We start from the raw sequence: 26,433 nt of genomic DNA, 5'->3' as shown, positions 1-26,433 counted from the left end.
TCCTTCTGAGACTCCAGTGCCTTCTCTGTGAAGCCTTCCTGACCTCCACAGGTAGAAACGAGCATCCCCTATGCCCTCCTCTGGACGTTGAACTGCCTGTTTCTACTGCAGTACCAACATATTTAATAGTTTTATTGTACTTACCTGTATGTCCGTCTTGCTCTACTAGCTGGGAGCTGCATCAGGGCAAGGACAGCTCTTTCCATCACTAGCAAAAGTCATCAATAAATGCGTGAGGGTCTTTCTGCAAATAACTTTCAGGAAAAGACCACCATATAGCATCAGCACTTTCTGCCACTTTAATGACTTCTTGTTTTCTGGTCCCAGGAGTATTGAACTTTCTTTCCAACAGGCAGGTAAACGATTTCAACAGCTTCCCCTGCCTCAGTGATTTCAACCTGAGCTACGCAGAATAAACAAAATTCTGTACAAGTGAGAACTCGTCCAGTCACATTTTCCTGTCTTTCAAAGGCCACGTCTTCAAGCCTGAATGTTCAACAAGTACTTATGAAAAAGGACTTTTTTTTTTTTAGTATAACTTCACTTTACTTACCCTAGAGATATTTGCAACAGCTGAGTATCTACCTGCTGAAAGACTTATCGACCTTTGCCCTTCTTGCAAAAAAACACATCAGACCTTGAATCAGGGGGCTGCCTAACTGTCCAAGGTTAACTGCGCGCTTCTTTAAATAACCTCTTCTGCCACTCACTTGGTCCTTCACTCAAGAGAAAGTGAAAATCGTGGCGGGAATCCAGGCTCGGCATCTTCTGTCCTTCACTAATACCCCGATTTTCAAATCCCCGAGTGTTCTTACAAGGACTGAGAATCTGGCCTATAGGTATCTTTATGGTTTAATCCCAATTAGCTTTAGTTAAGAGAGGACAACGGTAACTTCGGGGGATGGACCCTTATGCATGGAGCTTCGGCAAGCCGCCCGCGAAAATGACACACAACACTGGTTAACCCTCGTCACTTGGTCTGTCTCACGACAGCAGTGTGGACAACAGCACATTCTAGACCATCGACCGTACATGTGCCAAAAGCAATACCAGGATGGCGTTACTCAGATACATTACCAGATTTTTATTTCAGTGTTAGTTTTCTTTCTTACAAGCTAGCAGGTAAATGTCTTCTAGTCCAAAAGGAACCTCAGTTGGAATAAAAGCTAAACCTGTACATTATCTTAATATTTTAAGGCTGCACTGTAAATTTTAAGGCATAAGGACACTCTAGATTACAAGTATACATAAATCTTATTAACTACCAAATTTTCCCTTTTGTTTCATCCTATCTCTACATTCCATCATTCAGATCCTTTAGAATTTCTTTGTTCCCTCCGTGATCATTGCTTCCGGGAGAAATCTGGCATAGGATCTAAAGGAAATGACACAGCGAAATTTTCCTTAAGATTAATCACACAGGTAAGTAATTTCCCCTTCTTGCCAAACAATATTTTCTAAAACTTCTTAGAAAATCAGTAAGACAGAACTGGGTGGTCATGAAAATGTGAATTTTTAGGACTTACTTAACCAATTACACACAACTTTTCAAGGTCTAATTGCTCACCTGAAGCAGTTTGGGGCTGGAAATAGCAACACAAAGAATTCCCCAAAGCTGGTCTGGGTTAAAGAGCATGGGGAAAAGAATCTGCTTCACTGTCCGTCCCAGAAACCCCGAGTCCTATTCCTGCTCCTTTCAAGTGTCCGGGAACTGAGCAGGGAATTCAGAACCATCAAAGGTCTCCAACTCTACACTACAAATATCAAGGCATCAATATTTGTCAGGTATTAAACCTTAAAAGCAGTTTGTCACGAAGGCAAGGGGAGTGCGTATGAGATAAGGTAACGTACAAGTCTCCAGGGGACAGGCCACACAGTCGGCTTTGAATTCATGTCAGCAGCCCTCAGTCAGCGGGGAGCCCCCTAATCTAGGGAATGGGGTTGGGGGCAGTCTGCAGTTTGCAGCAGGAAACAGAGAGGCTATTGGGATTCAGATGAACAGACTATTGGGAAAGGCAAAACAGTCTGAAGACAGACAGACGAAAGAAAGAAAGGAGAAAGAAAGAAAGAGAAAGAAAAAGAGAGAAAGAAAGAAAAAAAGGAAGGAAGGGAGAGACGCCTGGGTGACTCAGTCGGTTGGGGGTCTGCTTTCAGTTTGGGTTGTGATCCCAGGGTTCTGAGATCAAGTCCCTCATAGGGCTCCCTGCTTGGTAGGGAGTCTGCTTCTCCCTCTCTCTCTGCCTCTGCCTGCCACTCGTGCTCATGCTCTTTCTCTGACAAATAAATATTTAAGAAAGAAAGAGAGAAAGAAAGGAAGGAAGAAAGAAAACAAAAAAGAAAAGAGAGGTCACGTGGGAAGAAACTCAGCTTGGTTTCGTGTTGGAACAACATGGAGACATCCAGGAAGGGGGCAAATCTCCGAGTCCCCCAAACCAGGTCTAATCACGACATGCTACCCAGAGACACAAGCCAAGAATCATAACTCCGAAAATCCCAATTGGTATTATTTCCATTATGTCTCAGTTAAACATCGCTGATTCGTGAACCATTTCTATCAGCAAGCACTTCTTTGATTTACCAGAACTGAGTATACCATTCCACAGCACCTGTGAAATGGGAGCCACACTTTCAAATGTGAAGAATTCAAATACAGGTAAATACACACTCAAAAGAACTGTGTGTGTATATTCATGCACGCACACACATAATACAGTTTGCAGTAGAACCCAAGTCTCTCAGTCCATTGGGGAAATACATCTTCCCCTCCCATTCTCTGCCTTTGAGACCCTCACGGCAGACTGCTGATGGATAATCAGATTCAGACAGCGTGGGGGATATGGGCTAGACACAGACCACGTGTTCACATTAATAGTATTGAGAACGTTAATTGAGCACTTAGCTTTCCGAAGGCCAAGTGCTCTAACGCCTTCACTCGGATGACGGATGACTGTACTACCAGGCCACTATGACACGTTCCCCTTTAGCACTTGGTAGCAAGGATGTCGGCAGTCAGCCTGGTAGAATGAAGGGGAATAACCCAGTTCTGAAGTGGTGCCCAGACCAGGACATTTCAACTGGGAGAACGCGGTGAACCTGGAAGTCCACCACGGTCCGCGGGTTCTGCTCCCAATGTGACCATTTTCAGACACGTGATCCGAAGCTTCACTTTATTCCTCTGCGACGCCGGAATAAATGCCACCTCACAGAGATGCCATAAGAAGCAAAATAAATAAAATGAATTAGATAACGGCCCGCTAATGTGGCGTGTAAATGACAAAATACTATCTACAAACACATGTTCACATCATCGTTCTCTCTGCGTCTGCTGGCAAAACTGCACCTAGAGTTATTTTGGATCTGGACACCAGCGCCAGCCAGACTCACTCTACTTAGATGGATCATTCCAGAAAGGGGAATCAAATGCAATTCAGGAACTATTTGGGGTTATATAAATTCATGAAAAGAGACTCCACATTTAAAATGCGTTTTCTTTTGGACATTGTTCAGTAATGCTGATCATTTGCTTTATATGAAAAACATATTTCATGGGAGACTCTTTGCCACGTGTTATTCAAAGACTCTAGACAGATCTGATCTAGTGCAGTAGCTAATTTGAAGCATCTGAGTAAGCCACAAGGCACAGACTTCAGAGACCACCGAACGAATGCGAGTTGTCCATTGGTGAAAACATCAAAGCCAAACAAATCATAACATTCGAAGGAAAAGTGTATTTCTCATACTGATTTTTCTTAACATAGGATGTTCTCTGAATCACATCACCAGTGTTTGCTAACATTGGTCTTAGTCTCTAGAACACGCCACGGAGTTTAAATAACCACGTTTGTTCAACGGGGAAGATGAAAGTCAATTCCTATCGCTCAAGGCAGACTGCACAGTCCAAACAAAAGAGACATCACAGAAAGGGAGAATGAGAAAGATGCATTAGATATTAATCTCACATTCAGTGGGAAAACAGAAAAATCTTTATCTGTTTTTCCTTTCAGAGTTTAAAAGGCTGTGAATTTTCTGTGGCCCTACCCACCCTATAATTCAGAGCTTTTTATCCAAAGCCCTTCCTTTTTACCTTATTTCAGCCATGAAAAGTCTCTCAACTACTGTCAGTATCAAACAAAGAGACACGTCTCTTCCTGACCTTGCTTCATTCACACCTCTTGATCTCTTTCATTTCCTTTCATAAAAACTCTTCAACATTCCCAGAGACACTAGATCCTACAGATAACATACCCTTATCAACTTTACTTTCTAATTATAACCTATCTCACAGATCTGAAAGTCTACTTAGGTTTTGTGCCTTTCTTGTAATTTTCTCCAAAATAAAGTCCCTGAGAACATCAGTGGTTCTTACAGCTAAGTCTAGGGTATGAATTCATTCAACGTTTATTTGATCTTACGAAAAAGCCGTTGGTGGAGGGGGTGGGAATCCTATGAACCCAGACTTAAGGAGGTGAGCTAATGTAAAATGCTTAGAATGTTACTTGGCATATGGCAAGTGCAAATTAAGTGTTAGCTGCGATTGTGGTTATGATGAACATCTTGCTACCTTCCCCTGCTTCCCCATCCATATTGCTTTATTCCCAACATGCCTCCCTTGGGAATTTCACCCGACTGGCCTGCTGTATGCTTGTGGGGACGAAGTGCTGGGTATACAGCATAAATAAGTCGCAATCAACGTTGCGAGTTCTCAACGTTGAGAGTTCTCCAGGGAAGAGATATAGATGAAGAATTACACAGTGAGGTCACGGTGCCTATTAACCGTGGTTAGAGAGCGAGAGCTTCAAAGTGCCATCACATGGAGGAAGACACACGGAGCTTTCCCAGAGATGGAACCGTGAGCAACAGGCTGGGGCTCTAAGGACACGAACTCTGACTCCACGTGGGGAGGACACTGCCAGTGTCCGGGCTGCCCACCTAGGGAACCAGCTGCCTGGCCACCAGGGATAACCATGCAAGCAGTACCTGCCAGGGGTACTGTAGAATTGAAAGATCAGACCCAAAGGAAATCGCCAACATTCTTGAACGACTTGCAAACAGAGAAACAGTGCAGGAGAAGAATCTTTAAGCTCCCTTTTCTGTGTGCTCATGCAGCTCCACAGTTCCGCCCAGCAGTGGATCCTGCCTGTGACTAGGGAAATGCTGAAGGAGAGGTGGGCCTGGAGGCCTGGCCTGCAGCGAGGATACCCCCACTTGTCCAGTCCGCACACAGGGGAGGACAAAAGGCAGAACCCCAGGCCAGACCTTTGAGAACAAAGTTGCTTTTACCACCTCTCGTTTCGAGTAAAAGATTGAAGGCACAGGTGGGCTATGAACAGAGCCCCTAGAATTTCTTGTCCAAACTCGGACAGTGGAGGGGAAAGGGGGGCATCATTAATAATTATGCCAGGAACACAAGCATAAACAAGGACATATGGTCGCCCCAGCTATCAGTGGGTAGTTACACACACAGAAATGTGAGCCAAAGAATGTCTGAGGCAGAAATTGGAGCCAGGATCTTGGGTAAAGATCTAAGAGTGAAATCAAAAGGAGAAATCAGTGGTTCTCAATCAGGGGCAACATTGGTCCTCAGGGAACATTTGGCAACGTCTGAAGACATGTTCACTTGTCACAACTCAGGGGTGTGCTGCTCATACCAGCCAGTGGGTAAAAACCAGGGATGCCAGGCGACAGTCCCCGAGGCACGGGACAGCCCCTCACAACAAAGCTGGCCAACCCACGCTGGCAAGAGTGCCAAGGTTGAGAATCCCTATGTTAAAAATGAAAAGCTCTGCCGGCACAAACATAGGAAACATCTGCACTTCAAATGAAAACTGCAGAACATATCCAGACCCTACCTGACAAAGAGTTAATAATCCGATCTGCACACATCAGAGAGTACCGGGGAACATAAATGGCCGATAGACATTAAAAGCACCGCTCCCCCCCCAACAACTCTACCTCCTAAGTCATCAGAACAACTTGAACTAAAAAGATGCACCTAAGGTTCCCTACAAACCTGGCCCAGACCTCCTAACTTGCAGGGTCAGCGGTAAGCCCTTCACACGTGCCATCTGGAAGCATACAGTGATTTAAAACCAAGCACATGCACAAAGAGAAGATCTTCCAGGAAGGAATTTCTCCACACTTGCAACACATATCTTGTTTGATTTTAACTTTTTAACTTTTTTTTTTTTAAAAAGATCTCTTCAGAGAGAGAGAGAGAGTGGGGACAGAAGGAGGGTGAGTGAGACTCTCAAGCAGACTCCCAATGCTGAGTGCAGAGCCCAACGTGGGGCTCAATCTCACAACCCTGAGATCACGACCGGAGCTGCCAATCAAGAATAGAACGCTTAACTGACTGAGCCATCCATGTATCCCTTAACTTTTTATTTTAAAAGCCACATATCTTTTAACACAAGATTTTAGTTAAGGACACATTCAAATATTGAGCTATGAAAATTTTGGCTCAGCATTATTTATGTGGGCAAAAATGTAGAAATCCCTAAAACATCAAATAAGGAGAGACTGATTAAACAAATCACTATATACCTATATACGATCATGTTACAGCGAATATTGACATTGGAAAATGTTTATGATACATTATTTAAAGGAGAAGACATATAGAAGCTACATGTATTATACACATAAATCATTCCTGTGAGAAATTAATATATATGTAGAGATTGTTTGTGCTAAAAAAAAAAAAAAAAGCCTACTATAATATAAATGAAAATGTTAACGAGTGAGTCTATCTGGGCAGGGGGATATAAGCACCACAAAGCCAGAGGTATGAGCTTGCCCTCTGCTGTAACTCTGAAATGCAGAGAAGTGCCTGGTACAAGGGAAACATAAAATAAAGAATGTTATTGCTATTTTTGCTTATTTATATTTTATCACTAACCTGCAATGGAAACATTATTTGCAAACACATTTCTTTAAATGTTGCTTTTAAGAAGAATAATTCAGGGGCGTCTGGGTGTCTTAGTGCGTTACGAGGCTGCCTTCGGCTCCAATAATGAGTCAGGGTCCTGGGATCGAGCCCCGCGTTGGGCCCCCAGCTCAGGAGGCAGTCTGCTTCTCCCTCTCCCTCTGTGTGTTAATAATTTATGTTTATATTAATTTGTTAATACTTATTATTAAAAAATAAATATTAACAAATAAATTTTTAAAAAGAACAATAAAATAATTCAAAGGCAAAACAGAATGTTTTGCAAATAGAAATGTCAGTAATGCCACCTGCCTCACAGGGTAGTAACGTTTAAATAATAATTTCTGTAAATATGCTTTGTAAGCTCTAAAACACTGTACGAATGTCAACAATTTGTTACTTTCTTAAGACCCTCCATTCCAAGTGAAATCAGTCCCATATATGTTTTGGGTGCCAGCCCTCACCTCATCCATGTCTCTTTTACTACCTCATCCTCTGAAAACACTCAGAGGTCAGTGTGGAGGTTTCGGAAGCCCGAAGTTGTGACAGATTGAGAGAGTGGGGGCGCGTCCATCAGGAGGAACAGCAGGTCACCAATGAAATGGATCCTGCAGAAATGTATTTATTGACATACACTCCTAACCTCTAAAACAGAAAAATCATCTCCATGTAACATAAGTAAAATAATCGCAAATACAGTTTATTATAACAATATCTACTATGTCCGATACTCAATTACGCTGAAAATTTTCTGACAAGTCTTATCTTTTTCAATTTTTAAAATTCATTCCACTTGAATTTACTCAGTTTTTCACTGTGAGTCGCTTGTTTCTTGGATTCGATCAGTCAAAGCCATCTATCACATTTTATCTTTCAGTGGCTACATTTTATGGATAGATTTCATCCTTTGAAGGCACACCTGCTTTCAGGCCTCCTTATGGTTTCAAATGAGGCATGTGTATATATTACAAAACATGAATGTAATTCCTTCTTACTTTTTAATGTTAGTGGTTTCCATATACAGAATATATATATACATATATATACACACATATTTATATACTACACTAGTCATTATTTCATAAATCAGAAGCTGAAGCTCATTTTCTCCCCCTAAAACAAATGTAGGAATTGTTTTCCAGAGCTTTATTTTTCCTACTTTCATAGAGAGATCACAGAAGTAGGGTCCAAAGGAGCAGCACTCAGAGCTAAGAAGAGCTAAAAGAAGTATTTAAAAAAACAAGAAATGTTATTCGAATCCTTTTATAAATGCAGACAGAAAGAAATTTTTTTTTTCCACAGAAATCAGAAGATGAAAAACTTTTATCCCTATCAACCACATATAGGCATTTTTTAAGTTGGATGTCAGCTCCCTAAAAAAAATGGGAAGCTCTTGCCTTCACCAATGACTATTTCTTTATCTAACTGCTATTCAAAACCCAGTTAAAGGTTTGTTGTCCAGTGCTCTTTGTTTTGCTTACACTAATTAAAGGCCCTAATGAAAATGTTCTTGCCTTCCTTTAATTTTATGTAACTGCTTCATAATACTAGAGCTAAAATCCTTCCAACAAAATTGAGAAAATACTGTAATTTGGGAAGGTTACTGATAGCATAATAACAGTGGGATTCCACAATGACGGTGATCATTAAGATGTTTAAGTATTGTGATGTTTCCAAAGGGAACTGGAGCTCAGGGCGAGTGGAAGAAGGCGGTATGAGGAATCCGAGAAGGTGAAGAAGTTAAGGGCCCATGTGACGCACAGCACTGAAGATGCCTGGGGAGGACCAGCGACCGAGGAGGAGGACGTAGAAGTGTTCCAGAGGAAGAAAGAACAGGAGAGCTGCGTGAGCGCAAGACGGGGCTAGGGAGCCAGCCTAAGAAGGAAATGCTAACAGAAGAGGCAGACAATGTGATGTGTCGGTTCCAGAAAGAATCTCATCCCATAGTCTGGCTCTTCTCAGCAGTTTGAGATGGACACACCCTAAGTCACGCTAAGGCAGCAAATACACTTCCTACTGATGATAAAGCAGCCAAACTCATTTTAACTTTATTTATTTTTTTAAAAGATTTTATTTATTTATTTGACAATAGGAGATCACAAGTAGGCAGAGAAGCTGGCCGGGGGGTGGGGGAAGCAGGCTCCCCACTGAGCAGAGAGCCCGATGCGGGACTCGATCCCAGGACCCTGAGACCATGAACTGAATCGAAGGCAGAGGCTTAACACACTGAGCTGCCCAGATGTCCCTAAACTTTTTAAAATTTCTAACACCTTAGCTTATGTTCAGCTTCTGGAAATTTCTGCCTAAATGTAATTCATTCCATGTTTTTCTCTGTAGATACTTTCTTGCTAGTGACAGACTTTTTTCCCGCGATAAAATCTTGAACTACCTTTTTTTTTTTTTAAAGGGTGGGGGATGGGAGGGGGATGGCAGCTCAAACTCAAGGCAACTCTGTATTATTTTTTGTTTACTGTTTGGGGATTTCTGAACCATTTGGTGCTTATTAGTTAGTTGCTGCTGTTTTTTAAAATGTCTGTAATTTCACTTTAAATTTGTGTTTAAATCTATTTAATTTAAGCAGGAGACAGCAGTTAATATCTCAAGGATAAGTACAGCTCTTCAACGGAAAAAAGGGACCTGAAAGCTAAAATGTGTTTTTGGCTTACTCTTATGACCTAAATTTATAACTAAATAAAAGTAATAATTTTAAAAATTTTTGAAAAATAGACCCGAAATAGCAACACAAATCCACTTTGCTTGTATTGCTTTCTATTCAAAATTTCATTAAAAACATGTTCACTGTGAAGCCAGGATTCTTCTCTTGGCCAAGCAACAAGGGAGGGGAGCAGAAGGAAGAACAGCTTGGAAGAACCACACCGTGGTTTACGAGCTGGGACGGTACGTTTGGAGTATGGCAGGATGGGTTGGATCTCCCTGTAAGACTGTCTGGACATTAAAAATAGTAACAAAAACAGTAACAAAAAAATAAACCTTATTTGAAATAGACTGATCCCTTCCCGAACAGCTGATGACACACTGTGAAAGCATAATGGTCCGAGGAATCATCAAATTAAAATTCTCACATTTTACAGAATACCAAATGATATCATCCGCTCAGCCACGCTGTTTTCCTGCTCGTAAGCTGAATTCCTGTTTTAAAACTGGGCCAACTCCTCCTGGGTGTTCTGGTGATGGAAAAGACTTTCCCTAAGTTTTAGCCAAGACTTCTTCTCTCTGGTATCCAATGACAAAAAATACGTGGGGGCACACATCACAGTGACCAGGTTTAGTGGGGGGTGGGGAAGAACTAATTTATAGAAAACTATTTCGATGTGTAAAATAAAAGGGGGACAAAAGGATGCATTAAAAATAATATGCTCGGGGTGCCTGGGTGGCTCAGTGGGTTAAAGCCTCTGCGTCGGCTCAGGTCATGATCTCGGGGTCCTGGGATCAAGTCCCACATCCGGCTCTCTGCTCAGCGGGGAGCCTGCTTCCACCTCTCTCTCTATCTGCCTGCCTCTCTGCCTACTTGTAATCTCTGCCTGTCAAATAAATAAATAAAATCTTTAAAAAAAAATAATACGCTCATTAATTTTTTAATATATTCTGTGATTACATACACCACGTTTACTGAATATTCAATTACTGATTTTTTAAAAGCTGGATATGCTTGTTTAAAATACATTGTTGGGGCACCTGGGTGGCACAGTCGACTGAGCGTCTGACTCTTGGTTTCAGCTCAGGTCATGATCTCAGAGTCGTTCGATCAAACCCTGTATAGGGCTCCACGTTCAGCAGGAAGTCTGCTTGGGATTCTCTCTCTCCCTCTGCCCACCCCCTACCCCAAAAGAAATAAATCAACCTTAAAAAAAGAAGTACACTTCTATGTATGTAAACAAGTGTAACAAATCAAACCAAAGAAAGAAGAACACAGAAAATGATAAGCTCAGGGGAATGTGCCAGAAACGGATGAGAACAGAAAGTCAGGCGGCTCTGAAACGCTTCTAACCCAGGGACTCCTGTCAGTTGAAGCAAATACACGACTGCTCTCCCCCCCAAAAACATTCACCTCAGGAGATGAGACAGATCAGCTCTGTCCCCCAGAGACCTCTCCAGGAGATGCAGTGTCCCAAGTTCCTGGAACCTCTCCATTTACATATGGGGTCTGGGGAAGACTTTTTTTAAAAAAATGTAATAATATTACCATCCAGGAAAAAGCAATAATATCACAATCGAGCTGAAAAGTGACCCACTGACCTGATTGATGGAGTTGGCGGCACAGGATGCAAGGCCTGTGCCCAGAGAAGTAAGCAGGAAGCAGGACCAGTCAAAAGGTCCTGGGGCCAGTGCAAATCCGGCTGAAGTGGTGCTGACGACCAGAGCTGCAAGACAGAAACAGAGCAGACATCTTATCACCGGAGCCCGCTCCAGACCATAAATGCCAAAAACCAAGCCAATCCATTTCAGTAGTGACACAGACTATGGGCTAATCCTCTCTCATTAAAAACAATTAAAATTTTTTTTTTCTGATTATCAAAAGTACATGTGTTCATGATAGAAAAATGCTAATTTTCCTTTAGCGCCATTATACAAAAAAACAAAACAAAACAAAACAAAAAAACAATGTTCCAGATCCAATCATTCACTTATTCATTCAACAAACATTTACTGAATACAAATTTGTCATCAGTACTGTGCTGGGCATCAGGCAGTTTATGGGATAAAGGTATGTAACGGCTCTTTCCTGCTCGCAGGCACTTTGTTTGACGGGGAAATGACAGTCATACATCAGTAATTCTAATACAGGGCAGCATATAGTAAGTGTCCCAATTCTGTGACAATTCCAGACCATCTGAGCAGAGGCTCACCTGTAAAAGAAGTGGTTCTGGGGTCCAGATTACAGTTAGATGATGAACAGAAGGAGATGATAATCCTACAGCCACCAGTGGGAACAGAGGGACAGAAGCAAAGCCATGTAATTCAGGCATCCGTCAATGCTGCTCCCTCCCTGAGGGCCTGGTCCTTCTTTCCCGGGGGGTTTACAGAAGCTGACAGGCCCAGAAAGTGTCTAGGGGCGGTACGATACAGTGCTGCAGAAATTCACTGGGAAAAGATCACCAGTGGTGGGCTGATTGGAGAAAACTTCAAGAAGATGGCACTGAAGCTGGACCTGCAGGAGGGGAGGTAAGAAAAGGAGGAGAATGGTAGGATGGTTGGACATCAAGGGTGGTTGGACAGTTCCAAGAACAGGCACGGGGGCAAGAGAGACCAGTGTCAGGAGTCTAAAGTAATCTGACGCCATCAGCCAGGATTTCAGACCAAACACATAGGAAGCACTACTGAGTCCCTCGTCTTTTGCCCTGCTCGACCTTTTGTCGACTGTGAATACTGTCAGTTTCAAACCCACCTCTACTGCCACCATCAGGCCCACTGACTCACAGCCCAGGTGGTGTTCTGCCCCTAGGGACCTTTGGTAATGTCTGGAGACATACTTGGTTGTCATACTGGAGGTGGGCAGACACTGGCCGGGGATGACTCTGACATCCTCTGGCACACAGGACAGACCCCCACAACAAAGAATTTTCTGGCCCCAAATATCAATAGGGCTAAGGCTGAGAAACATGTCATCTAGTCCAAGCTATTATATTGTCTGGACAATGGCAAGAGCTTGTCCCCTAAGTGGTCTCCTTGCTTCCACCTTGCCGCTCTCTCCCAAATGATATTTTATTTTTTAGATTTCGTTTATTTATTTGTCAGAGAGAGAGAGAGAGAGAAAAGACAAGCAGAGAGAGTGGCAGGCAGAGGCAGAGGGAGAAGCAGACTCCCTGCTGAACAGGGAGCCTGACACCGGGCTTGATCCCACTATGACCTGAGCCAAAAGCAGACACTTAGCAGACTGAACCACCCAGGCATTCACCAAGTTATATTTAAAAAATATAAGCCTATCATATCACTCAGCTTCAAAAGTCCTTGACATTACACCTGGACTAAAAGGCAAACTTTTTTTTCTGCTGCGTGGATATGTCTTGAACCTCTCTCTAGTCTATGCACTGTTCTCCATCGGGAGGGCCTTCTGGTCTATAAGCAGGCCAGGCTTTCTTGCCTGCGGATTCCTGTCCCCTTCCATAGCCTTCAGATCTTATCTCAAACAGGACTTCTCTTTTTCTTTTCAGAGAGAGAGAGAGAGCGAGCGGGCGCGCACATGAGTGGGGGGTGGGGGGACGGGCATAGGGGAGGGAGACAAGGGTGCGGACAGGGAGAGGCAGAGGGAGAAGGAGAAACCCAAGCAGGCTCCATGCTCAGCACCAAGCCTGAAGTGGGGCTTGATCTCACACCCCTGAGATCAGGACCTGAGCCGAAATCAAGAGTCGGACGCTTAACCGACTGAGCCACCCAGGTGCCCCTCAAATATGAATTCTTAGGGAGGCCCTCCCCAGATACTCCTTTGGGCAGGAGCAGACTGCGCGGTTCACCACTAGATTTTCAGGGCTACTGTTATGCCAGGTCCAAAGAAAGGAGTGGGGGAGGAAGAGGGGTGGCTGCCAGACGGCAGAGCCTCGAGCTGGGTAGTTTGCATGTCGTCTGGTTGGCAGGAGAGTCACTGCCAGCCCAAGGCAAGGATGTGCCCTATCCCTGGAAGGTCAGCCTAGAAGCAGTGGACACTGGAGAAACAACTGGAAAGGCTTTACCGTTAACTCCCTTGGACTACAGGTAGCAAAAGGGGACTCAAATAGATATAAGGGATATTCTGATCAGGTCACTTATTAGAACTTGGTAACTGCAAGCAGGAGAAAGACAAAATGAAATAACCACCAAAAAGGAGGAAAGGTAAAGTGCTGCACCCCAGGTGACCTGGAGAAGAAGTGTGACATTAACAGAAAGAAGTCCGTCCAGGGAAAGGTGACGGAGCTGGCCGGTCTTAGGAAAATGTGCTGCTTTTGAAGAACCACAGGATATCCATGTAAAAATGTACAGCAATCAGACAGAAGATGAAGAGAGAGAGCAAGGCTCTCTCTCTCTCGAGAGCAAAGCTCTCGAGTCACTCGCCGAGAGACCATGACTGGGCCCGACGGAACAGATGAGATCAATCAACGAAGTGTGGTGTTAATAAGTGTATAAAAATGTCAGAACGTCAGGATGGCTGGCTGGCTCAGTTCGTTCAGTGTCCGACTCTTGATTTCTGCTCAGGCTCTGATCTCAGGGTGGTGAGACTGAGCCCGCATCCAGCTCGGTGCTCACTGGGAAGTCTGCTTGAGTTTCTTTCCTTCTGCCCTCCCCCCACCTTGTGTGCTCTCTCTCTCTAATAAATAACGAAAATCTTTTTTAAAAACATCACAACCTCACAGATGGGGGAAAAGGAAACAGTGTCAGACACAAAGAACATCATGAGACACCAACCAGGAGGAAGAGGTGCAGTGGAGGAACCAGAGGCCACCACCGACATTAACAAGAAATGGTCGGGAAACTGACAGCTCCACCCAATGGTCAGGACTTGGTTGGCATGCCCTTCTTTCTAGTCTCAGCAGCAGCACACAGAAACTCTCTGTTGTTTTACCATATGGGCAAGCCCCTAAGGCCTAGACAGGGCACAGGTTTCTTGGCATTTCTGTATTTTTTGGATGGGGCTCAATGACAACGTGCAAAGGTGACTTGGGTACACGTGTGTAGATGGTCACCTGAACGTATCCTTTGGCCAATAGGTCCCTCCTTTAACGACGCTGTCCCCAAATGTGGTGTACATCCACATCTCCTGGGCGATCTCCCTCCAGCACAGAGGACAGAGGCACCATGTAAAGCAGGCAGCAGGGAAAGTACAGGAACGAGTGGGTTTGGATAAAAGGTTCCAGAAAGACAAGCGGAAGATTAGGAGCTGAAGGCAAACAGGAGAAAAGAGGCCGGCCTGGGCCAGAAAGTGTGCACTGCTCTAGCTCAAGTACCACGAGCGGAAGCACAGTAATTTCACCCAAGTCCAGACTAGTGAACAGCCACATGGAGCCTTACACCCAGAAGAAAATACCAAGGGACCCCAGGCTCGCACACAGCCGTCGCAGGTGCAAGGAAGAGGACATTTCACCTGTGTGTGATGAGGAAAGAACGGCCCCTCACTTCACGGCCCACTGAGCCATCCCTGCGTCTACGTCATGATTCCTAAGGAAAGCACCCGTTTCAGAGCAAAAAAACCTCCTTTTAGAATACTCAGACAGCTCACCTCTGGGAAGAGGCTTTTTCATTCTTTATAGATACAAGCCATCACCAGTCACCAAGCCTTGTTGACAGGCCGGTGTCCCAGAATGAGTCATCTTGCTTTCTGCACAACTCAAGAGCTCTCCAGAGAGGTTAGGCAACTCCTCCGTGTGTGCTGACAAGCCAGGACTGGAAGAAAAGTCTGTTAACACCCAGGCTACTTCTCAACTGAACCACCAGGAAGACAGGTTGATGGTATCCCTGGGAGAACCAGAAGGAAAAGAGAAAGCAGGGCTTTCCCTCTAAAAATGAACTAAGTAAATTGTTTCCACCCATGGAGCCAATCAGTTGAAATAATTCTTTTTTTTTTTTACACTTATTTATTTGAGAGAGAGAGAGTGCAGCAGGGAAGGGCAAGGCAGAGGAAGAGAGAGCATCTCAAGCAGATTCCCAGCTAAGCACGGAGCCGGATGCAGGGCTCAACCTCACGACCCTGAGATCCTGACTTGAGCTGAAATCATGGGTCAGACGCGTCACTGACCGAGCCACCCGGGGCCCCTAAAATAATGCTTGACTCAATGTTAAAGCCTTGAACTTAAACCCAAAGTAGACTATTTATAAACAACTATGGTAGTTAAAAGAGCACAGAAAATGCACAATAACATTTTCAGTATGTAATTAGTAAATTCCAGAGTCCCCAAAATAACTTTGGTTATCTCTCAATATCCACATCCACATTTCATACTGTGTTTTATAAACAATTAAGAAGAAAGAGCAAATTCCACTGGAGTGGATATGACTGTATCTCATAATCACTAAACTGTCAAAAATAAAAATGCTGTGAGAAGAACGTTCACTTTGTTAAGAACCAGAAAGGGAGTGTAGCTACACGAAAATAGAACTATTAATTCGGAGGAGAAATTATCTTGTTTTTCTTTTTATTTGCCCCAGAGTTTGACTGAGGAATACAGAAAGCACATACAGATTTTGACTAACGGGTCAACTCCTAAGTTGAAAAGAGACAGAATGTGGTTTGCCAAAAAACTGACAGAGGGAAAGGACTGTTTTAGTAAGACTTAAAAATGACGCGGTTTACAAAATGGAAAGACTGCCTAATTTAAAATTGCACACATTGTAATGTCCACAAAAAACTGATTGGGATTATTATTATAAAAATTATTATTGAGGAGGAAATCTGCATTTTGTAACATGTTTCTTAAAAGACATCAAACTCTAACAAAGAACGCATTTATACTTACTTCATCAAGGCAATTAATTTAAAGAAGGAGGAAGGCAGAAAGGATTGATAAACTGAACAAGTAAAATTGACCAAAGCAATATTCTCACACAACTGTAATTAAAGTTTTCATTGATTTTCTGGGATTCATTATGTGGAATCATTCTGCAACACCAGGATCTCATTAAAAGTGAGTGTAATATATTCTTTAATTAATAACACTTGAAATTATATTTTATTTGGTAATCTCATATTCTGTCCCTTTACATGTAAACATAAAATCAATGCTCCCAATGAGGCGTGACCCATCTGAGAGAAGCCCAGAGCGGGGCACTGGACGGCAAGCCTTGGGATGGCTCTGGAAGGAAGTCAAGGAGGAACCCTGCCCCACCACCATTCCTGCCAATGAACCAACCACAAGCACCCCATGCAAAGACCTCGGCAGTGGTCTGGGAAGGTGCTTAGGATATAGGCAGTCCTGAGTATTCTACCCAAGCTCAGCTCAGCAGGAACCCCACCCATGTCTTCTGAACCACCAGGCCTGTCCTAAGACCCATCAGGGCCTCCTTCTTCCAGAGCCCATCATTCACAGGGTCGACAAATAGGTTTTCTTGTCTGCCTGCCTTCTCCAGAGAAAAGTTCTTACTTATGTTCTATATAACATATATTTATTCTGACACAGTCACGAGTACACCTGTCCCACTGGGCTGGAAGAAAGCAAAAGCCCCTGATGGGAACTGCCTAGGAGTTCTGCCAGAAGGCTCTGGCAAAGGATTTAAGTGGTTATAGCAAGGAGCTAACTTGAAGAATAATACAACCTTAAATTAAGGTCAAAGGGAACTTTGAGTTACTGGCATTATTCTCTCTCCTGATCTCAGAACCCTGAGACTACCTATCAGATGGATGCTATCTCCAAATCTGGGGATGGGAAGTTATTCCGCCGTTCTGTGTAGAAGAGCTCTAGCTGTTGGACAGTTCTCTTCCGACCAAGCCAAACCCACTTCCTTGAAAAGACCTTCTTGTCATTTCTCTCTCCTCAAGCGACACTAAGGGATCCCTCTCTCGCACAATCCTTCAATCACCCAAATGCAATGATCCCACCATCTTGGTTTCCCCAAGCTAAGTGTCCCTAGGAACCAACAACCCTTGACTTACGCACTCCTGTCCACGCCATATGACACATTTAAGAGACACACTTGTGTTTCACGGTAACAAAACCACTCACCACAGTGCCCAGCAAATGAGGACTTAGTGAGTGGTGCTCTTGGTAATTCTTGAAATGTGGTTTCTAGAATTTTAGGTGAAATATGTCTCTGGCCACTAAGCTTAAACTTAACATTTCAAAGCGGTGCCTTAAGGAACTTCTAGAGACAACAAAGCATTGCCTACAAGCTCTGAATGCCTCTATGTTGTGAGCCCAGTAACTTCTCTACGGCTCCAGGGGAGTGACCGGAGACCAGTCCTTTCATCAATGTGTATTAAAAATGATAATGGTATAAAAGAAAACTTATGTTTTTGAAGCACTTTACAGTGCCAAACTGCTTTTATGTGTACTTAAACCTCAGAAACATGGCACTTCCAAAAAAATAAAAAAAGGAGGGTGTGGATAACTCAGGGACATGGGAAGAAACCATGAGAACTTTCACTTATTTATTTTAAAACACACTTTATGAACACAGTGCATTGGTATAAGAGCATATGAATTTCATTTACAAATAACTCTTCATTTTTCTGCCATACGTGACTTTATACACAATAGTATACACATTATAAATATATGTATGTGCACGACAGAAAGAAAGAAAAAAGAAAAGAGAAGAGAAACGGAAAGGAAAGAAAAAAAGAAAAAACGGAAAGAAGGAAGAGGGAGAGAATGAGAGAGAGGGAGGGAGGAAGGAAGGAAGGTTATTTTTTAAAGGCTCAATTCTCTAAGAACTACTGTTTTCTGAGCATAAGCATAATGAAGGCACTTTATTTCCCAAGATCATCAGTTTAAAATAACTACAAGGATGGTATTAGAAAATTGGTCATCTACAAACTGATTTTATCTCTGTCTTTTAAAATCTCACTTTTTTTTTTTAAAGCATGGGCTCCTAAAGAATTAAGTGAAAAACAAAATTCCAATAAATCAATTTGGATAATTATCAACTCTGGTAAAAGAGTTAGTCAAAAGATTAAAACCCCCGGCTAAATGAGAGTTTGAGATTCTCTATAGATTTCAAATTATCCTTGTGATCTATTATATCTCATTATCCCTGAAAGCAGATACCGTGCAACACTGGGATCCAAATCCTACAAACCTGAGACGTATTCTCTGTAAACTTCTTGCACGTAACAAAGCTGACAGGAACAGGCAGTTAATGAACCTGTATGTGGTTTTGCTCCTGTGTGTGTCCAAGCAATGGAATCAGTTTTGAACCAAGGTTCAAAAGGATGTAACTTAATTAAGAGGCAGGAATTAAGTCTTTTCTGATTTTAAAATGAGCATGTAGTTTTTACTTAATAGCTGTAGTGAAGATTTCCTCCTCTCTCTTCATTTCTATTAACAGCTTAAGCTTCAAATGGTTCAATGTCTAATGTAAATGAGTTTTTTAGGCTTCCTGGCTTTGCAGCCTCAGCGAACCTCTTGACACAGTGCTCTCACCAACCCACATATCAAAGAAGGTGGTAATTCTTCTGCTTACTGCTAAATTCAGATGAAAAGTCAGGGGATGAGAGATACAGTATTCTTTTGCCCAGCCACATTAAAGGGTATCAATCAGGGGTAACTGATTACAAACCATAACCACTTCTGGTTAAAAGATAAGACTTTTTATAGAAATTTTTAATAACACAGCTGCGAAGGTTAAGAACTTACAGGGCCTTCCTGTTTCCCTCTTTTTTCCCATTTAGTTAACAACCAAAGCTGATCCAAAAAATCCTAGGACCAAATTAAAACTCATACTTCAAATTGATTGAGCAATACTGTTACCAAAATGAAACATTTACGTGTGGTCCCCAAGGCAATTCACCAGGAAGCATTTGGTTTGCATTTATAGTCAGCATTCAGAAAAGGGAAATGAAATATCTATCAGGTCTGTTTAAATAAATACATAAATAAAACCTGTTTATATCTAAGTTAATAATGCAACACTGAATGAGATCTCACGACTGTTCTTTCAATTAGTTTTTCCTTGAACCCTCTAAGCTTTTCTACTTTGTCATCCTATTTTGGGGTTCCCCCCTTTTCAATAAAGAACTATTTCTTCTTACTATACTTAATAAGCAACACTTTATAGTGTTTGTGACTAACTGGAAAACTTTTCCATATAACAGATGCATATTAAACTTGTAAGAAGTGAAACGATGTCTTTTGAAATATGAGTTTGGCAAGAAGGGACGGTTAGTTGAGCTTTTTCTCAGTTTCATCTCAATACTGTTGAAGTGTCACTATCCACACAGCAGCTATTTTACGATAAACCTTTCAAATAAAGAATTAAGATTATTGCTCATTTAAAGTATCGTTTGGATTTTGACAGGATTTAGTGTTTAATCCACATTTGAATATTTTTTTTGCTACACACGTAACAGGGCAGTAAAATGGGCTTGCTTACTTGTTCACTTTGTATTGGGACCAATGCACAGACATAACCTCTACCAATGCATCGTGATCGTCTTCTGCATGGAAAATTTTTGTTTACCCCTAGTGATTTAGTTATGCAATTATGCCGGCCACGTCATTATCCTAGACGTTCAAGACAACTTTTTAGCATAAAGACTCTAAGAAATACTTTTAAGATAATCAACAAATAGAAGAATTCTCTTAATGACGTGGCTGTCCCTTTAAGGGAAACAGACTTTGCCAGCTCTCACAGATGGCTCATTGACAATCTTTACTCAGTACCTATCTGAAGAATAAAACAACAACAACAACAAAATGGTCTCTTAGTTGGGGACTAGATTAAAGCAAAGTTGAGTCTTCGAGGGCCCTCTGAGCTTCCAAGCTTTCATAAGTTCCGTGAACTTTCTGGGTAACACAGGAGGGCTATCTTTCGTCCCCACAGTTATGCTGTGTACAAAATAAGGTAGCCAGTTAAAAACTCCAGTAGAGAACGGCAACAGGGGAAAGCGACAAAGTAAAAAGTAGGCACAGGGACGACCCAGCACAGCAGCCCGAAGTCACCTGCCCAGGTACAGTAGTTTCCAGGCACCACAGCATACAACTACTCCAGTAAAGTAACTGATTATTTGTAATTAAAAGGCTAAACTGTTCAAAATTCTGGTGATGGCAACAACAGTAACAAAAAATCCCAAGGTGTAAATACAGATAAAAATGCACCTCTGGGGGCGCCTGGGTGGCTCAGTGGGTTAAGCCTCTGCCTTCGGCTCAGGTCATGGTCCCAGAGTCCTGGGATCGAGCCCCGCATCGGGCTCTCTGCTGAGCAGGGAGCCTGCTTCCCCCTCTCTCTCTGCCTGCCTCTCCGCCTACTTGTGATCTCTGTCTGTTAAATAAATTAAAAAAAAAAAATTAAAAAAAAAATGCACCTCTGTGGGATGCCTGGGTGGCTCAGTGGGTTAAGCCTCTGCCTTCAGCTCAGGTCATGATCTTGGGGTCCCGGGATGGAGCCCCATCTTTTCCCTCTGCCTCAGCCCCTCCCCCCTGCTCCTGCTCTCTCTCACTCTCTCTCTGCCCCTCTCAAACAAATAAATAAAAATCTTTTTTTAAAAAAATGCACCCTGTATTTTCTTACAAAATACTGATATGCCCTTTTCATTTTTTGTTTCCGAATTCACCACCCCCACCATTCTGATACTAAAACATAAAGCTGCTGAGCAAAAACTTTTTCTAGCACTGAAAGTAGTAACCTTGTCCTATTCTCTTAAAACTCAATTTTGTGTTTCCTTCCTTGGGCTCAATAAAGGACACGCGGCATACTTTGCTCTGAATTGGAAACCAAGCTCTTGCTGATACCCCAAAACGAGAGAGAACTAGGCACCAAGCCAGTCTGACTAGCAGGGGTGAGAAGCAAGCATCTGGGCCTCCTTGGGGATTCGGATGACACACCACCCATGGAGGATGGCGCTGTCTACACTGGCGGGAGGTGGCAGGGGGAAAGGAACTGGGTCCAGGGGAGAAAAGGCAAGGACAGGTGCAAATTCAGAGATACTGCATCGGCAGGAAGACTTGCGACTCCCAGTCAATGAAAACTAACCCTGCATGCTGGTTTGAAATGGGAATCGAGGTAGTTCACTCACACTGAAGGGCGAAGGGTGCGTCAGGGAGAGGAGGGTGAACGCGCTCTCCAGAGAAGGAGAGTTTGTTAAAGCATGGCCTGACCTCCCCAACCCCCAGCCCCAACCCAGCCTGAAGGCGTTTATGGAGACCAGAACCAGCACTCCAAGCTCTCCAGGGTACATGAAGGCAGGCTCTCTAGGCAGATGGTGTACTTGGGGGCGAAGCAAACAGAGCCAGACGCCAAAGCCCTTGAGGCCTGTGGCGGTGCTGCTCAGAAGTCTGGGAAGGAGAGCTGCATGGCCTTACCAGGCTCGTCCCTGCTGGAAGGCTCTAGTCTAGCTCTGCTCTGTGCCACGGTCCCCGCCCCACAGCTTCTCACTGGCACAAAGGACTGGTCTCCAGATGTGCACGTGATGGTCAAGATGACAGGGAAAGGCTGCGGACACAGCAGCGGGCATGCACTGCCACCAATGGGAAGGTCAGCGTCATGCAGGCGAGCCAGCCTTCGGACGAGGTGTGCGTGCTGGTGGTGGTCCCCGGGAGCACCACTGGGCGGCATAGGGTTTTCTTGGGGAAAACCCTATGGTGGAGAGGCAGGCAGCCCTGTGTCTTCTTCCTGGAAGGGGATGACTGCATATTCAGACAGCCCAGCGGGTGCTGGGGGGACACAGACAACTTGGCTGCCAGCAGTTGATGGGCTGGATTTTACATGTTTCACTTCTCTAAGAATTATGCCAGACCTGACAACCTCCCTTGCAGCTGGAGGTAGCCACTTGGTACTGTACTGGCCAGTGAGACCTAAGGGGAAGTTCCCATCAAGAGCTTTCCTTCCCAAATAAAAATACAAAGTCTTATAAGGAGGTTTCTGTCTTGCCACACAGTCCCTCTTCTTCATTCTTTCAGCCTGGAGTACAGCATGACCACAGAGGTGCGGCAGCCATTCTGGGGTCTTGAGGACAAAAGCCAAAGCAAATAACAGAGCCAAAAGGAGGAGCCAGGTAAGCTGACAATATCCTTTAGCACTAGCTCTAGACTCATCATTTTGCACTCCTCTAAGCCAGAGAAAAATAAACCCTTGATTTAAGTCACTGTTCAAGTTTTCAGTTACGTGCAGCTGAGCCCATTCTCAACCTTATTTTTTTTCCTGTTTCTCTTCTTTAAATGTGTTGATATATTTTTTTAAAGATTTTATTTATTTATTTAAGAGAGAGGGAGAGGGAGAAGCAGACTCCCCACTAAGCAGGGAGCCCAACTCAGGGCTTGGTCCCTCAACCCTGAGATCATGACCCGAGCAGAAATCAAAGGCTACATGCTCAATGACTGAGCCACCCAGGTGCCCAAATTTGTCAATATTTTTTGAGAATGATTATCATCCTCATGAAATTCATCTTGACATTCCTCTGACATTTACCATAGCATCTTACACTTAAAATCAATTTAATGAACACTGAACTGATATAAAATAATTAAATCATCAGAAAACAGAATAGCCCAGATACATATATTTTTCATCTAACTTAGAACATTGGCTAAGGCATCTTCATGGCCCACCCCTACCGGAAACCAGCTGAAATGAGTGAATAAAACTAAAAACCAGAGAAAAAGCTGCATCAGCAGTAAACTAGGCAGAGAGGATATACTAAAACCCTCAAGAAATTATTTGTCAACTAGAGCACAGAGGAAACTCAATTGAAGACAGCTGCTGAGAAATGACTTGCTACTTTCATTTTTTGACTGGCAAAAAATTAGAGTGCCTAAGTAACAACTAAGAAGGAAACAGAAAAATACGGGAAAGGAGGGCTATCTGACGGTACCCACAGTTTCTTCCTAACATGGAGAGGCGGGAGGCAGGGGCAGAGGCCAGGGAGGACGATGGGCGGGATGGGCCCACTCTATGAAAAGTCCCTTCCGCACCCCAGCAGGAGTCTTTACAGAGGCAGAGTAAAGTGGTCACACCAAAAAGAAAGCAGGGCCCTGCCTTGACATCCTTCTCCCTGAGACTAGGAAGAAACATTCCAGCCCCCTGAATCCAGTGTTGCATGACACCCACTAACACCCCACCCTGGCACGGGGGGTATTCTGCAGCTCAGGGGCTTGGCGGAGAGCAAAGGCAGACTACACTCAAAACCAGACTTGGGGAGTAAGATGCTGGTGCTGTGATTTCAAAAACACAGAGCCAAACACCTTTCCAGAAAAAGTTCCCTGGCTGGTAGCTAGCTCCCTGTGCATCTCCTCGGGCCACAGGACCTTTACACTGGTCATGTAAAACAGTAACCTCTATCCTCCAACTTAAAAGGCAAGAGGAGTCCAACAATGCCAAATTAAACTGTCAGGTGATGAAGAAAAACCAGACTGTGCATTCCTTCAATTGGTCCATAATGAGCACCTACTATGTGCCCGCTATTGCTGGAGGCACAGAGGCCAGAAGGCTGCAGAGACACAGTGCCTGTCCTCCTGGACTTTACACTTTTGGGGGTGTGACCAATGCCAGGAATAATCGTCTTCCCTCAGGAATGGATTAAGATGAGGAGAGGGAAAATGGGCTAGTTGGAAGCTTTAAAAAAAGGACTCTACAACATAAAAAAAAAAAAAAGCACAGAAGAAAAAGAGGTTACATATATTTCTGAAGAAGAGGCATCACAGAACCAGCAGACCCTAAGCTCCCCCCAGAGAATTGAGCCAGGAGCGGGGCGTGTGGGGGGGGACCCTCACCCCTCTCTGGACACTTGGAAGGGCACATCTGGGGCATAACAGGGACTCTGTGAATAGCAGAAGGACAAGGCAGAAAAAACGAACACCATGAAATAGAATAAAAGGACTGAGAAAACGATACATAAACAGACACTGCCGTTAGCAGAAGGCTGGAAGTCAGGAGCGGTGATCAAAAGCAGACAGCAGCAAATGCAGTCAGGGCCGTACCTGACCCACCTCACGGGTCTTTCTGAACGCAGCAGAAACCACAGTGAGGAAAGCAAGCGGGGAAACAGAATGAAGCCGCAATTACGCCAGAGAATAAAGTAACCAGTATAAATAAGAAAAACAGACAACCTGATCGTCACTTGACTGAAAAACTCAAGCATCAACTGAAAAAAAAATATATATATATACACATATATATTTTTTACTATTTCAAAATCATCAGTAAAGATATGTCATCTATTCAAAGAAAACGATAAAACCTGAGAGACATAAAAGATCTGGACAGACGAAGATGATATACACTGTAAAGATCTCAATCCATCCCCAAATTAATCTGTAAATATGCAGAGATTCCAATGAAAAAACTAACAATTTGGGGGGGTTGACTCCAAATTCTACCGTTGCTGAAATGCATTTCCTGTAAGGGAAATATTTAAATGAAAATACAAAATCACAAAATTAAAAATACAGATTTAAACACTCCAGTGCCATTTTTCACCCACCAAATAGGTAGAGTTATTTCTTTTATTTATTTATTTATTTTTATTTTTATTTTTTATAAACATATATTTTTATCCCCAGGGGTACAGGTCTGTGAATCGCCAGGTTTACACACTTCACAGCACTCACCATAGCACACACCCTCCCCAATGTCCCCCTTCTCCCAAACTCCCTCCCCCCAGCAACCCTCAGTTTGTTTTTTGAGATTAAGAGTCACTTACCGTGTGTCTCCCTCCCAATCCCATCTTGTTTCATTTATTCTTCTCCTACCCACTTAACCCCCCATGTTGCATCTCCACTTCCTCATATCAGGGAGATCATATGATAGTTGTCTTTCTCCACTTGACTTATTTCACTAAGCATGATACCCTCTAGTTCCATCCAAGTCATCGCAAATGGCAAGATTTCATTTCTTTTGATGGCTGCATAGTATTCCATTGTGTATATATACTACATCTTCTTTATCCATTCATCTGTTGATGGACATCTAGGTTCTTTCCATAGTTTGGCTATTGTGGACATTGCTGCTATAAACATTCGGGTGCACATGTCTATACTACCTAAAGCAATCTACACATTTAATGCAATTCCTATCAAAGTACCATCCATCTTTTTCAAAGAAATGGAACAAATAATCCTAAAATTTATATGGAATCAGAAAAGACCTCAAATAGCCAAAGGAATATTGAAAAAGAAAGCCAAAGTTGGCATCACAATTCCGGACTTCAAGCTCTATTACAAAGCTGTCATCATCAAGACAGCATGGTACTGGCACAAAAACAGACACATAGATCAATGGAACAGAATAGAGAGCCCAGAAATAGACCCTCAACTCTATGGTCAACTAATCTTCGACAAAGCAGAAAAGAATATCCAGTGGAAAAAAGACAGCCTCTTCAATAAATGGTGTTGGGAAAATTGGACACAGCAAAATGAAATTGGACCATTTCCTTACACCACACACGAAAATAGACTCAAAATGGATGAAGGTCCTCAATGTGAGAAAGGAATCCATCAAAATCCTTGAGAACACAGGCAGCAACCTCTTCGACCTCAGCTGCAGCAACATCTTCCTAGGAACATCGCCAAAGGCAAGGGAAGCAAGGACAAAAATGAACTATTGGGATTTTATCAAGACCAAAAGCTTTTGCACAGCAAAGGAAACAGTTAACAAAACCAAAAGACAACTGACAGAATGGGAGAAGATATTTGCAAATGACATATTAGATAAAGGGCTAGTGTCCAAAATCTATAAAGAACTTAACAAATTCAACACCCAAAGAACAAAGAATCCAATCAAGAAATGGGCAGAGGACATGAACAGACATTTCTGCAAAGAAGACATCCAGATGGCCAACTGACACATGAAAAAGTGCTCCACATCACTCAGCATCAGGGAAATACAAATCAAAACCACAATGAGATATCACCTCACACCAGTCAGAATGGCTA

The 26,433-nt window shown here is 43.1% G+C and overlaps 1 protein-coding gene across 1 annotated transcript in view; it reads right to left on the bottom strand.

Annotated features, from left to right (window-relative positions):
* LOC116577378 (protoheme IX farnesyltransferase, mitochondrial) overlaps positions 1-26,433 on the bottom strand; it is a 131,937-nt gene that overhangs the window by 88,476 nt on the left and 17,028 nt on the right. Inside the window, exon 4 of the mRNA XM_032320458.1 lies at positions 11,183-11,307. Coding sequence (XP_032176349.1) covers positions 11,183-11,307 — 125 coding nt within the window. The remainder of the gene's footprint in view (positions 1-11,182; positions 11,308-26,433) is intronic.

Source organism: Mustela erminea, chromosome 18, assembly GCF_009829155.1.
Source record: "Mustela erminea isolate mMusErm1 chromosome 18, mMusErm1.Pri, whole genome shotgun sequence".
NCBI classification, from domain to species: Eukaryota; Metazoa; Chordata; class Mammalia; order Carnivora; family Mustelidae; genus Mustela; species Mustela erminea.
This window is presented reverse-complemented; position numbering and strand designations above follow the sequence as displayed.